The 13631-nt window shown below is 42.7% G+C and overlaps 2 protein-coding genes across 2 annotated transcripts in view; one reads left to right on the plus strand and one right to left on the minus strand.

The window, feature by feature from the left end:
• The window catches only part of LOC307244789 (Krueppel-like factor 7), a gene marked incomplete at its 5' end in the record, with an annotated part of 57291 nt that extends 50236 nt beyond the window's left edge, over nt 1-7055 (plus strand). Inside the window, 2 exons of the mRNA XM_080020093.1 lie at nt 323-446; nt 6977-7055. Of these exons, the coding sequence (XP_079876219.1) occupies nt 323-446; nt 6977-7028 (176 nt within the window). The 3' untranslated portion in view covers nt 7029-7055. The remainder of the gene's footprint in view (nt 1-322; nt 447-6976) is intronic.
• Nucleotides 7056-7271: 216 nt separating this feature from the next.
• Nucleotides 7272-13631, minus strand: part of LOC307247687 (DNA-binding protein SATB2-like) — a gene marked incomplete at both ends in the record, with an annotated part of 73196 nt that continues 66836 nt past the window's right edge. Inside the window, 2 exon segments of the mRNA XM_080023810.1 lie at nt 7272-7286; nt 7984-8093. Of these exon segments, the coding sequence (XP_079879936.1) occupies nt 7272-7286; nt 7984-8093 (125 nt within the window).

Genomic DNA, 13631 nt, shown 5'->3' on the forward strand with positions numbered 1-13631 from the left:
ATATATATATATATATACACAATATATACAGTATAGGCCTATATATATACGTGTGTGTGTGTGTGTGTCTGTGTGTGTCTGTGTGTGCGAGTGTGCGTGTGTGTGTGTGCATAATATGATGAATATGATGATCAATTTTATTATTATTCAATATGTAGTTAGATATTCAAATACATCTTGTAGATAATGGCACAAATCAGACCAACATATTTATCGTGGCGCTCTGAGATTAGCAACCGCGTCAACCACGTGTTTATTGGACGTGTGCTGAAACCAGTTTGCGTGTGTGTGTGTGTGTGTGTGTGTGCTGTGCCCCCTGCAGGTGAGAAGCCGTACAAGTGCTCGTGGGAAGGCTGCGAGTGGCGGTTCGCCCGGAGTGACGAGCTGACGAGGCATTACCGCAAACACACTGGAGCCAAGCCCTTCAAGTGCAACCACTGTGACAGGTACATTATTATTATTAATAATATTATTATTATTATTATTATTATTATTATTATTATTATTAGGGGTCCAGTCCCGAAAGCACATTTTAGCATTTTTAGTATTTTTAGGGCTTATAGAGCTTATTGGGCATAATCACCGGGTGTCATGACATTTCACTGCATATATGTATGACCGTATGTATATGTATGTGACAAATAATCTCTTGAACTTGAACTTAAAAGGGCAGGAGCCCTTTTTTTTTTTGTTCGTGAAAAAATGGCTGCTGTTTTGTATGGAACTCATGAAGCCGTCGAACCCACGGACATGAAAAATGGTCTTTGTTTTTGGGGCAGTTCAGACATGCCGTCGTCTGAGTTTTATCCACGTCAGTCCATTTTTGTGGAATAAGCTCGTAAAAAGTACAAAAACTGTTTTTTAGCATCTCCGCAACGGTCTCGAGATGGCACACACGGGTCTGCACTGCAGTCTACCGATAAGTCACAGACAATCGGGACCTCACCACGTTGTCAGTAATGATCGTCCGTTCGCCAATGTTAAGTTAAGTTCGAGCCGAACCTAAAGAAAGCAAATGGACGGGGCAAGAAAGCCGGCCTACGAGCGAGGCTCCGGGCTAACCCGCACAGTCCAGCCCTGCTAAGTCGCTTCCTTACCAACCCCCGGTCACTCATCAACAAGACGAACAAAATAAGACTGAGGATTACTTTGGACCACACTAGAGCTGTGTGACGATCATTACAGAGACTTGGCTGGACAGCACAATTCCCGACTGCAGACTCCGGTTAGAGGAGTGTGCATCTACGTTAATAATGACTGATGTACAGCGACAGACTTTGTTGGGACACACTGTTCCCCAGACATAGAATACCAGGCTTTTGAATGCAGACTCTTCTTTATCACATCTCACTGGAAATGAATTAGTTTTAAGTGCTGCCTGCAGCTGTATTTATTATTATTATTATTATTATTATTATTAGTAGTAGTAGTAGTAGTAGTAGTGTGTGTGTGTGTGTGTGTGTGTGTGTGTGTGTGTGTGTGTGTGTGTGTGTGTGTGTGTGTGTGTGTGTGTGTGTGTGTGTGTGTGTGTGTGTGTGTGTGTGTTATTTGAGCCTGTGAATGCATATGATTGTGATTTTCGATTTTGTGCATTTGACCGGAAGGAAGGAAGGAGGGAGGGAAGGAAGGAAGGAAGGAAGGAAGGGAGGGAGGAAGGAAGGAAGGGAGGAATGGAGGAAGGAAGGAAGGGAGGGAGGGGGTGAGGGAAGAAGCAGGGAAGGAGGGAAGATAAGAAGGAAGGAAGAAGGGAAGGCAGGAAGGATGGAAGGAAGGAAAGAAAGGGATAGAGAAGGGAAGGAAGGAAAAAAGAAAGAAGAAAAGTAGGGAAGACAAGACGGAAGCAAAGAAGGGAGCAAAAAGGGAAGGAAGGAAGGAGGGGAAGAAGGAAGACAGAAAGAAAGGAAGGGGGAAAGGAAGATGAGAAGTAAGGAAGAAAAGAAGGAAGGAAGCAAGGGAGGAAGGAAGGAAGGAGGGAAGGAAGGAAGGAAGGAAGCAAGGGAGGAAGGAAGGAAGGCAGAAAGGAAGGTAGGAGGGAAGAAAGGAAGGAAGGAAGGCAGAAAGAAAGGCAGGAAGGAGGGAAGGAAGCAAGGAAGTTGTTCTCGCAGCAGTGTGTGTGTGTCTGTGCACATTATGCAAATTACCTCAATTTTGGCTCTAAATTGCTTAATTAGCACAAGCTTAAATAAGGGGCTTAAGTCTGGAATCCTCACATTTCAATAAGTGAAATTAACTCACTAATATAATATTATGATAATATGATAATATACTAATACAATGATACAATAATGTAATCTTACAATAACATAATGATACAACAATATAACAATACACAAATATAAATATATAATAATGCAAAAATATAATTATATCCTGTTGAACAAGACAGTCATTTGACATTTATTCATTCATTCTAACGAGACGTCAACCGTGTTCATAGCTTCCGCCGTTCCTCCTGTTTCAAATCGTTTTTTAGCAATAACAATAGGGGATCCATCCCTGCGGGCTGGACCTCAAATAATAATAATGGAGTGGTACCTCGACTTACGACTGTAATTCGTTCTATACGAACCGTCGTATGTTAAAACAGTCGTATGTCGAAACAATTTTTCCCATATATATGATGAAATCATGAAGGGTGAAAATAAACAAAATACACAGCACAAACACAGTTAATATGAAGGAAATATCGATAAGCCACGAACTACGTGCACACACGATGTAGGTCACCTGCTGACTGACTGCTGACTGACTGCTGACTGACTGCTGATTGGCCGCCGACGCGCCAACTGCAAATTTCCACGGTCGTATCTTGGAGCAGTCAGTCGCAAGTCGATACAAATTTTCGGGACTATTGCTGCTCGTATCTTGGATTAGTCGTAAGTCGAGGTACCACTGTAATAATAATAATAATTATAATAATGTTTGCAGCTTATTTGTTTATTTAGGTGAACAGGGTGTATATTTATTATGTATTGATATATATAAATATAGCTGCAGGGGTCCAGGATAGTCGACCCTTCATTGATGTTCAATGGAAGACTGTGCTTTGCCTCTCTGTTCCAATGTGTTTTGTGACTACAGAAGTTAATTTGTTCCGGCCTGGTTACAGTGTAATTCTATGATCGGCCGGTGTTTGCGGTGATTACTTCAGGTAATATTGTGATCTCGATTATTTATCGCGATTATTCATACATTTTGGGGAACCGAGTTATTTTATGGAACTTTGTAAATCAACAGAAAACTGCCTTCACCATAATAATGTATTTTATAAACCTATAAATAAATACACTCAAATTTACAAATCTTAGAATCAAAATAGAACTTTCTTCACATGAATTCAGTCTTTTTAATGCTATAAATAAATTACATCCAGACAAGGTCAGTTACATTACACCTGCAGGTTTTTTGCAAAAAAAAAAATGTCAACCGTGGCGTCCCGCTGGCATACAGATGCACAGATTATTTTTCCTTTGCCATACATAGATAGTTGTCAGCAGACGAAAATACAAGGGCAAATTGCATTCAGCTGAAAGTCCAATCTGCCTGCTCGCCGACAACGATCCATGGAGAGCCCTGTGCACCCTGTGGACTCCATCTCCTCGCGCATGCACGCTGTGTTTGGTGCCATCTTGGTGAGGTGGCAATTGTTGACCACCAAATCCATCCACAATACTGAACCAATCTGGATGAAACTCGAACGGCGCCATGTTTGAACTGCCCTGAATACACATCTTATTCGGATTGTCTGTGGGCTTGTAGGATCCATGACATCCACAAAGTTCTGACGTCTGTCCCATCTACATGTGCTGCCATCTTGGTGAAGACCCGGTTGTTGGCCAACCACTAGACTGCATTGCTATCATGTGACAGTGTTCGCATTGCGGCAGTGAAAAACTTTTTCTATTTTACTCAATTATTCCACGATTATGGACCGATCCGGATCAAACTTGGATGACAGCATGTCGGGACCACCCGGAATACACATTTTATTCCTCGTGTCTGTGAGTGCAGCAGATCCATGACATCTAAAGACTAATTGCGTCATTTTTTTTATGAACAATAGCAATAGGGCTTATGCCCCTTCCTGGCTGGAACCCTAATAATAATGATGATAATGATAAAGTACTAACACTGATGATGATCATCATCATCATGATAATAATCATAATTAATGAAATACTATCTAAAAAATTAAAAAAAAAATTAATAAAAAATAAAGCACCCTGCTACATCCTGGTCATTAAAGGAAAATAAATGGGCGTAAGAGAGGAAGTTCTGGCCCGTCACCCGTCCGTCAGCCTAATCAGGACTCAGCTGGCTGCACTGTAAATACAGTAACACACACACAAACTGAGCCTCCCGCGGCCCCCCCAGGGCGAACCTTTCTAATTTGGGCCCGTCCTCTGTCATGTGTCATCCCCCCGTCCCTCCCTCACTCCGCAGGGGGTGAGACAGAGAAGGAGGGGTGAGGGGGGTAATGGGGGGTGAGACAGGGGAGTATGAGGAGGGAAGGGGGTGAGACGGTGGATGCGGGGGTGTAATGGGGGGTGAGGGGGGTGAGACAGGCCCTCGGTGTGCCAGCTGGTGTCGTGCCCTGGAGTAGTGACTCATACTTTACCATCTGTCTTCACACACACACCTGCACATACACACTGACACACACACACACACACACACACACACACACACACACACACACACACTCTCATTCAAACACACAAATGTGCACAGGTACAAACATGCACATCACATACACACTCAAAAAGACAAAGGATCAAATGTACACACACCCACACACACACTCACAGAAAACAAAAAGTAATTGTATCGGCTCGAAAATCTGATTTCATTTGTGAGTTATCCTTAATTTATTTTTTGTTATTTTTTTATTTAACATTTTTTTAATTAAGTGTAGATTGAATTACTCATTCCTAGTCTCAGGTGCAAACACAGATTGAGTCAGAAAAAAACGTTATATGGATGAAGATGGAGAGATAGACAGAGGGGAAATACTACCCCCAACCTTCCTCACATTAGCTGACTGACCTTTTCCTTTCTTCAGAATCAGAATCAGAATTGTCTTTATTACCAAGTAAGTTTACACGTACAAGGAATTTGTCTTGGCGTCCGTTGCATCACGAGCAATAAACATAGAGAGATAATAAGAAAGTAAAACACGTACAAGTACTGCAGGTCAAGAAACATGAACTACATACACTACCTATACCCACCTTACCTTACCCCACTCTACCCTACCTTACCTTACCTTACCCCACTCTACTTACCTTACCTTACCCCACTCTACTTACCTTACCCCACTCTACCCTGTCTTACCCTACCTTACCCCACTCTACTTACCTTACCTTACCCCACTCTACCCTACCTTACCTTACCTTACCCCACTCTACTTACCTGACCTTACCCCACTCTACCCTGTCTTACCTTACCTTACCCCACTCTACTTACCTTACCTTACCCCACTCTACCTTACCTTACCTTACCTTACCTTACCTTACCCCACTCTACCCTGCCTTACCTTAGCTTACCTTACCCCACTCTACTTACCTTACCTGACCTTACCTTACTCCACTCTACCTTACCTTCCCTTACCTTACCTTACCTTATCCCACTCTACCTTACCTTACCTTACCCCAATCTACCCTGCCTTACCTTACCTTACCCCACTCTACCTTACCTTACCTTACCTTACCCCAATCTACCCTGCCTTACCTTACCTTACCCCACTCTACCTTACCTTACCTTACCTTCCCTTACCTTACCATACCCCACTCCACCCTGCCTTACCTTACCTTACATTACCCAACTTACCTTACCTTACATTACCCCACTTTACCTTACCTAACCCTAACCCTTACCTTACCCCACTCTACCCTGCCTTACCTTACCTTACCTTACCTTACCTAACCCCACTCTACCTTACCTAACCCTAACCCTTACCTTACCCCACTCTACCCTGCCTTACCTTACCTTACCTTACCTAACCCCACTCTACCTTACCTTACCTTACCCCACTCTACCCTGCCTTACCTTACCTTACCTTTCCCTTACCTTACCCCATTCTACCCTGTCTTCCCTTCCCTTACCTTCCCTTACCTTCCCTTACCTTACCTTACCTTACCTTCCCTGACCTTACCTTACCTTACCCCACTCTACCCTACCTTACCTTACCTCACCTTACCTAACCTTACCTTCCCTCACTCGACCATACCTTACCTTATCCCCGCTCTACCTTACCTTACCTTACCACACCTTACCTTACCTTACCTTACCTTTCCTTTCCTTTCCTTACCTTTCCTTTCCTTTCCTTACCTTACCTTATCTCATCGGTCTTTTAATTACTGCAGTTCACCAAAGCTTCAGGTGATTTGAATCCAGGAGGAAATGAGAGTCACTGTTGACTTTCTCACATAATTAGACTTTGAGTCATGAATTTGTTTTTCATTTTTCTACAAATCAGGTAGACGCCATGAAAATGAATTTAGTTTGAACCGCATTCAGGAAAAAAAAAATTCTGTTATCGTTGGAAGTGTTAGTGTCTCCGTTCACTCTTTTTTTCAATCTCAGCCTCAGCCTCGGTTCAGAGAAAAACCTTTCATTTCTAGTTCCATGTCTGTAATTTTCCCTTTGTTTTAAACCACATGCGCTTTGCTTTTTTAGCCGTTATGGATTTTTTTTCCCTTTTTTTTCTTCTCTTTTCGGCAGATCCATCTGTGTTCTCTTTAGCGCAGCTGAGGCGCAGCTGAGGTTTCAGCGATGCTGAAAAAGCTGATTATGAATCACATTCACAGGCACTAATTGCGTGAGCACTTGCTAGCTAACAGCAACATTTAGCCGTGTTGACTAAACAAATGGCTCTCATCTGCAATGGTAACATGCTAACAAGCACTCTCTCGCCATCCTCCCCCTCCTCTCTCTCTCTCTCTCTCTCTCTCTCTCTCTCTCTCTCTCTCTGCAGGTGCTTCTCGCGGTCAGATCACTTGGCGTTGCACATGAAAAGGCACATCTGAGGCGGTGGAGCCCGGGAGGTCAGCAGGAGTGGAAAAGAGTAGGGGGAGGAGGGAGAGAAGAGTGGGGGAGGAGAGGAGCGAAAGAGGGAGAGAGAGAGAGAGAGAGAGAGAGCGAGAGAGAGAGAGAGAGAATTATCTGCAGTGGAACAAAAAAACAAAAAAAAAAAAACAAGACAAGAAAAAAAACATTTGCGGACGTCAGCGGTGGACACGATGCACCAGGACAAACCAAGACTAAGAGGTTCAGGAGAGCTGTTTCTGGGGACAATTTAAACAAAAACCGATGGGAGACAAAACAACGAGAGATGAAAGAGGGAACGACTGATGGACTGACAGACGGATGGACGGACGGATGGACAGACCGGACGTCCAGGTGGCCCATGATTCCTCAGTGAGTTACTGTCACCCCAAAGTGCCAACCGCCTCCTGCTGTTGACGAGAGGACGATCCAGGCGCTCTATGCCCCGCCCCCAACCCCCGTGCCCCCCCAAGCCCCCACCCTGCACCCCTCCACACCCCGACGGGCGTCACAAAGCCAAAATACGCCTGGAAATTGACACCTTTTCTGCTTTGTTGCTGCTGCAGAAAAACACCCCAGAATTGCTCCTCGCAACTAGATTGGGATAACAGTTGGTCGGTCCCTTGGTACTGGCGGGCGCGGGGCCTCGAACCGAGAACCCTCCGGCATCACCAGCACCTTGTGACCACCACAGGTCAATACAAACCGGTCTCAACCAGCCACCTGAAAACGTGACCCAGTTTGGGTCGCACAGTGGCGGGGGTAACCGTGACCCTATGGTCTTGTACTGTACCTAACCCAAACCCCTGGACCTCGGAATGGCTTTCCACACCAGGGCTTACTCCCTGGTTCCACGGGCATCGATCTGAACTGGTCCTGAACCGGTCAGAGCGCTGGTCCAGTCTCGTTTGTACACCATCTACACTGAGTGCCAACCTTCTCCTTCTCTTCTTGAGGGTTCTGGCCGACGAGGCAGGCGTCCGACCTCACAGGGTAAACTTCGACGACTCGCAGTGACGCTAGCTTGCGCTCACACCTGCCCCAGCCTTTAAATTTTAGCCAAAGGGTATGTTATGACAAGCACACGACAGGACAATAATATTTCATCCTCACTTTGTCACATCCCGCCATCGTAAAACCCCCATTTGTAAAGTCGCTCCAGTGTGTTTTCCCCCTTCGTTTCCTCCGGCTTTCCAGTTGCCCCCTCCGAGATTGAATTGAATTGGCACTTCAAAGAGGGGGGAGAGGAGGGTGAGTGGTTTTTCTTGCCGTCGGATAGGCTCTGGAAGACGGATGGAGGTCGTCCTGAGGCCCAGCCGGCGTTTTGGACATCACTCATTGGACTAGGACAACCAACCAACCAATCAACTCTGGGACAAGGGGGCTCTCCTGGAATGTCACATCGATTACCTTGAAACTCGCCAGACGCTCGCTGGTTTTTAAGACTTTTTTCTCCTCTTCTCGGATGTTGGTTCTTTACGAGCCTCGTTTTCTCAGAACTGTTGCACAATTGACTGTTTTCTTTTTATAAAAAAAACAAACAAACAAACAAAAAGAAAAAAAACGAGAAAAAAAATCACGAAAGAAACAAAAAAAAATCATTCACCTTTCTGGAACTGGAACGCAGTGTGTGGGACTCACCAGATGGTGGCGCTGTTGTCGTGCGGCCACATGCACAAAGTTTAAAGCAGCTAGCTTGAACGCAGTAGTGCATAGATAGCGGCGATCCCCAAGTATCGAAGAAGAGGCTTTTTGGTAGATTTTGGATTTTGGAGAGCACATTGTAAACAGATGCAGCTAAAAAAAACAAACCCCACATTCTGTAAAACTGAACTCAAAATTAAGTGTTTTCAGACTCACAATCCTGAAATCATCTCTTTGGCCTTTTGAGAGGGATCGCTATCGACCGAGTCGCTTGGGTTGAGTCACCACCACTCTCACTCACACAGAATCTCCATTAATAATCCACTAATCCAGTTATTCACGCAGTTAATTCACAGAGTGGACTTTTAACAAATGGAAAAGACAGCATTTAAGAAAAGGGTTGGAACCAGAACAAGACCACAACACATTCCTGTTCCCCGTTAGAAAACCCATTCAAACCTTATCAACTCAGACTGTTCTCCCGCTGGAAACGGATGGCGAGGCGGTACGAATGACGGACGCTGGAAACGGGTGACGGAGCAGTACTAATCAATAACAATTAATCAATCAATGGGACGGCTCTTTTTCGGAGTGTGAATGTATACACTGTTGGTGTGTCGCTGGGAAACGCTCCAAACACCTTCTGTGATGGTTGTGGTCCACGGTTGGGGTTTGCAGGGGCATAGATAGCCTGTAAATTGTAGTTTTATTATTTTCCGCGCAGAAGAAAAATGGCCGTCCTCGCCGACGAAGCATGGTCCAAACATCCAAAAATCCAGTGTTGGCGGCGCATTAGCGAGTGGCGGACTTTCTTAATTTCCACAAATTAGCCGTCCAAACACCTCTTCCGGTCGAACCTTTTTCGGTTTCCATCCCATCCCGGCTAGACTCGCTTATTTTAATGATTAAAGTCAATGCAAGCGAGGGGTCCTTGGATGTCGACCCAAGGACCCTGGAAAACTGGTGACCATCACGCTTCAACATGGAAAACAGGATCGGAAAGAGAAGGAAGGGCTGGGTGGTCAATCGATCAATATTATCATTATTGTCTTCCAGGGACATCGTGTCGGTTTGTTTCTTTGTTGCTCGAACAGGAGATTTGATCCAGGAACCGGTCTCGATACGAGGTTTGAAATATTTGAGGTAATTTGTTTCTTAAAAATGCTTCGAATGCGACGTTGTACTTTACGTACAATGCAATGAAGTACAATGCGATGAACTTCCGATTCTGAACATACAGTATGGCCAACTACTCTGATATATATTGAAATTATGCAAAATTCTCCTTTGTGGTTTTTGTGATAATGGGTTCGTCCATATCGCCCAGCCCTGTCCTGTTTGTGTACATTATTTCCCAAACGTCTACGAAACACAACCTCTCAAACAAACAAGCGGAATAAACCAAAACAAACCAAATCACAATGTACCAACTTTGCCAAACTGCTTTGCTCACTCACCGGTTCATCCTTACACAAAAAACTCTGAGAATGAAATCATCGATTCAGCACAAGTTTGCATTCGAGAATCAAAGACAACTCGCTTTGTTTCTGTATTTCAAAACAGAAAAATGCTAAAACAAATCCTCGGAAACCTTCACAGTTTGACGACGACACTTTAGAGTTGAAAGTTAAAACTTTCCTTGTTATCGCCCTGTAACAACGCATTATGTAATAACACCGGCAGTTTGTAATAACTTGCCAAAATGGGAAAAATTCCGCCTTTATTATTATGTTATAACATTTGCTTTGTGTTCTGAATATTTTCAACGCAATACATTCTAAGGTTTGCCTTGTAACCTATTACATTATGTGATAACCTATTACGTTGCATAATAACCTATTACATTATGTAATAACCCATATGTTGCATAACAACCTGTTACATTATGTAATAACCTATAACATTATATAATAAAACTATTTCATTATGTAATAGCCTATTATGTTATATAATAACCTATTACTTTATGTAAATACCTATTACATTATGTAATTATAGTAGTTGTTACATGATTTAATAACCTATTACATTACGTAATTTAAGTACTATTTAGATGATTTAACAACCTATTACATTTTCTAATTACTAATAACATCATGTACTTACCTATTCCCTGATGTGGTCGGCTATTACACAATAAGATAAGAAAGTTAATATATGTATTATGTGTATTAATGTATATTAATTATGGGTTATTACGTAAGGTGTCAAAGCATATTACATATTGTGTTCAAGGTATTTATTACAAAATGATGCAAGTTATTACAAATGTTGGTATAATTACATAATTAAGTTAAAATATATTACTTTTTAGCTAGTTATTTCAAAATGCGGGTGTTATTTTATTACATTGTTATACAGCCAACAAAAAAGTACAGAAAGTTAAAAAAAGCGCAGTTTTACAATCGGGTTTGGATGTGACCGTGTGTTCCTCGCTAAGCCTGTGTAGGTGAGCACTCTTCTATGGACGATGACGTGACGAGAAGTGGTTTGACCCGCGTGTGAAGAGGAAGATCCTATCATTAATGGCAGCTCTTTTTGTGTGTTTCAGTATTTCAATGGGACACCGTAAATAAATCTCTCCTGTTGGACTCATGGTTTGTGGGGGGGCGGGAGGCGTCGAAATGTGGAAAATGTGGAAATGTGAAAATCCTCTTTTTTTTTTTATTTTAAATCGGGAGCTTGTTAGGTTTTTATTTTGAATTATTTTTGTTAATGTTTCCTGTGCCACACCGAGTCCACTGCCGGATCTCGGACTTAAACACTGAATGTGTTTGTGTTGAACATGATTAAAAATCAACATTATACATTATTCTGCCTGTATACTCGCACCCCCCCCCAACCCTAACCCAAACACCTTCCCCTCGTTCAAGGAAAAACCCACCATGATCACATCCCCAAACGATTCATTGTGACTGTCTCATCATGCGAATCAAATCATAAAAAAAAAAAAAAAAAAAAAAAAAAAGAAAATCCATCATGGACTCATCACCACATGATTTTCATTGCTCATCATGTGAATCGAACCGTACAAAATAACCTCCATCATGGACTCATCACCACATCGATTCATTGTGACCGGCTCATCATGTGAAGCAACCCGGACAAAAAAAACGCCGTCACGGACTCGTCACCACATGATTCATTGCGACCGGCTCATCATGTGAATATAACCGTACAAGAAAAACTCCGTCATGGACTCATTGCCACTTGATTCATTGTGACCGGCTCATCATGTGAATCGAACTGTACAACAAAAATAACCCACCATGGACATATCACCACATGGTTTATTGTGACTGGTTCATCATGTGAATCAAACCCACCATGGACATACAGTACCTGTATACCTGTATCACCATATGATTCATTGTGACCTGTTCATCATCATTCAACCGTGTATCCATCCATCCATTGTCTGTAGGTCGGGGATCGCAAAACGTGAATGTTATTTGTCATTTTATTTCAATGTATTTCCTCCGGAGACCTGCAGGGGACGTTGGCTCCGACGGGGGTCGGGCAGGTTCGATTCTGTGTGTTGTTTCATTTTTTTAATGCAAGATTGTCACTTTCTGACGTGCCTGTGTCCGTTCCGTCCGTCTGTACTTTTGCACTGAATCATTTCAAACCGTCACTTGGAGATCCGCCATTTTCACCGTCTGCGTCTGTAGAAAAACTGTTTCACTCAACCGAGATCAAACGTCTGTAGAGTTACTGTAACTGCACTCGAATACACACAGACACACACACACACACACACACACACACACACACACACACACACACACAGACTAGGGGTTGCACAAAGACTGCTTTTGGTCGACTTTTCAGTCACGAAAGTACATTTTATGTCGAATAGTCATTTTATGATGTAATCACAACGCTGCTGTGTTTTATAATTTTTTCATTTTATAATTCATTTATTTATTTATATATTTATTTATTATTAATTATTACAAAATTTTAAATAGTATTTATTTATTTATTATTAATATTATTGTTATCATTATTATCAGGTAATTATATAATGATAAAATAATATATCAGTGCAGATTCTCACCAATTGACAAAAATAATACAGCGATTAAAGTATAATATTGGTGAAATAATTATGGCAAGAACATGAAAAATTACATATTTGGAGAAAAAATAGCTGGAAAGACCTATTAGCATTATTATTATTATTATTATTATTATTATACGCAATCAACAAATTCAATTAGAGTAGAACTGAAGCCGAACTGGCTTGAATAAACTACACAGAAAGTTGGAACAAAAAAAACCAAATAATGATATTTTCGGAAATGTGTCCTTCAACTCGTCATTTTCAATCTTGCCTTTATAGGATCATATAATGAGTCCAGTCGAAAGCTCCCAAACAGTCCAAAAACAGTGCTCACACTCCTTAATGAGATAATTGGTTCTGCTCACTCAGCGCTGCCACCAGTGGTCAGAACGGAATGCAGCGGACTGCAGCCAATTTAAGAGGATTTTTTTTGAGTTGTGCAACCCCTAATACACACACACACACACACACACACACACACACACACACTTTCCAGATAGAAATACACAACCACTTGAACACACACGTCCAGCACTCCATGCATCTGTCGTTTTTTCTCTTTATTTCTCCTGTAAGAAAATGCACACTGCAGCTCTCTCTCCCTCCCTCCCTCTCTCCCTCTCTCTATCTCTCTGTCTCTCGCTCCCTCTCGCTCGCTCTCTCTCTCTCTTGCTGCATTACTATGTGTGACACCGCCCCCTCCACCCACCTCCACCAGGTCTGAATTTCAAATTCAAAGCACCCCCCCCCCCCCCCCCCCCATTTTTCTACCAGCATCCCCCTCTCCTCTCCTCTCCCCTCTCCTCCTCTTCTCTCCTCTGATACGATCCCTCTCTCCCCTTCTCCTCCCTCCTCCCTTACTCCCTATCTCCCC

The sequence above is a fragment of the Zeus faber genome (assembly GCF_960531495.2).
Source record: "Zeus faber genome assembly, chromosome: 2".
Classification (NCBI taxonomy): Eukaryota; Metazoa; Chordata; class Actinopteri; order Zeiformes; family Zeidae; genus Zeus; species Zeus faber.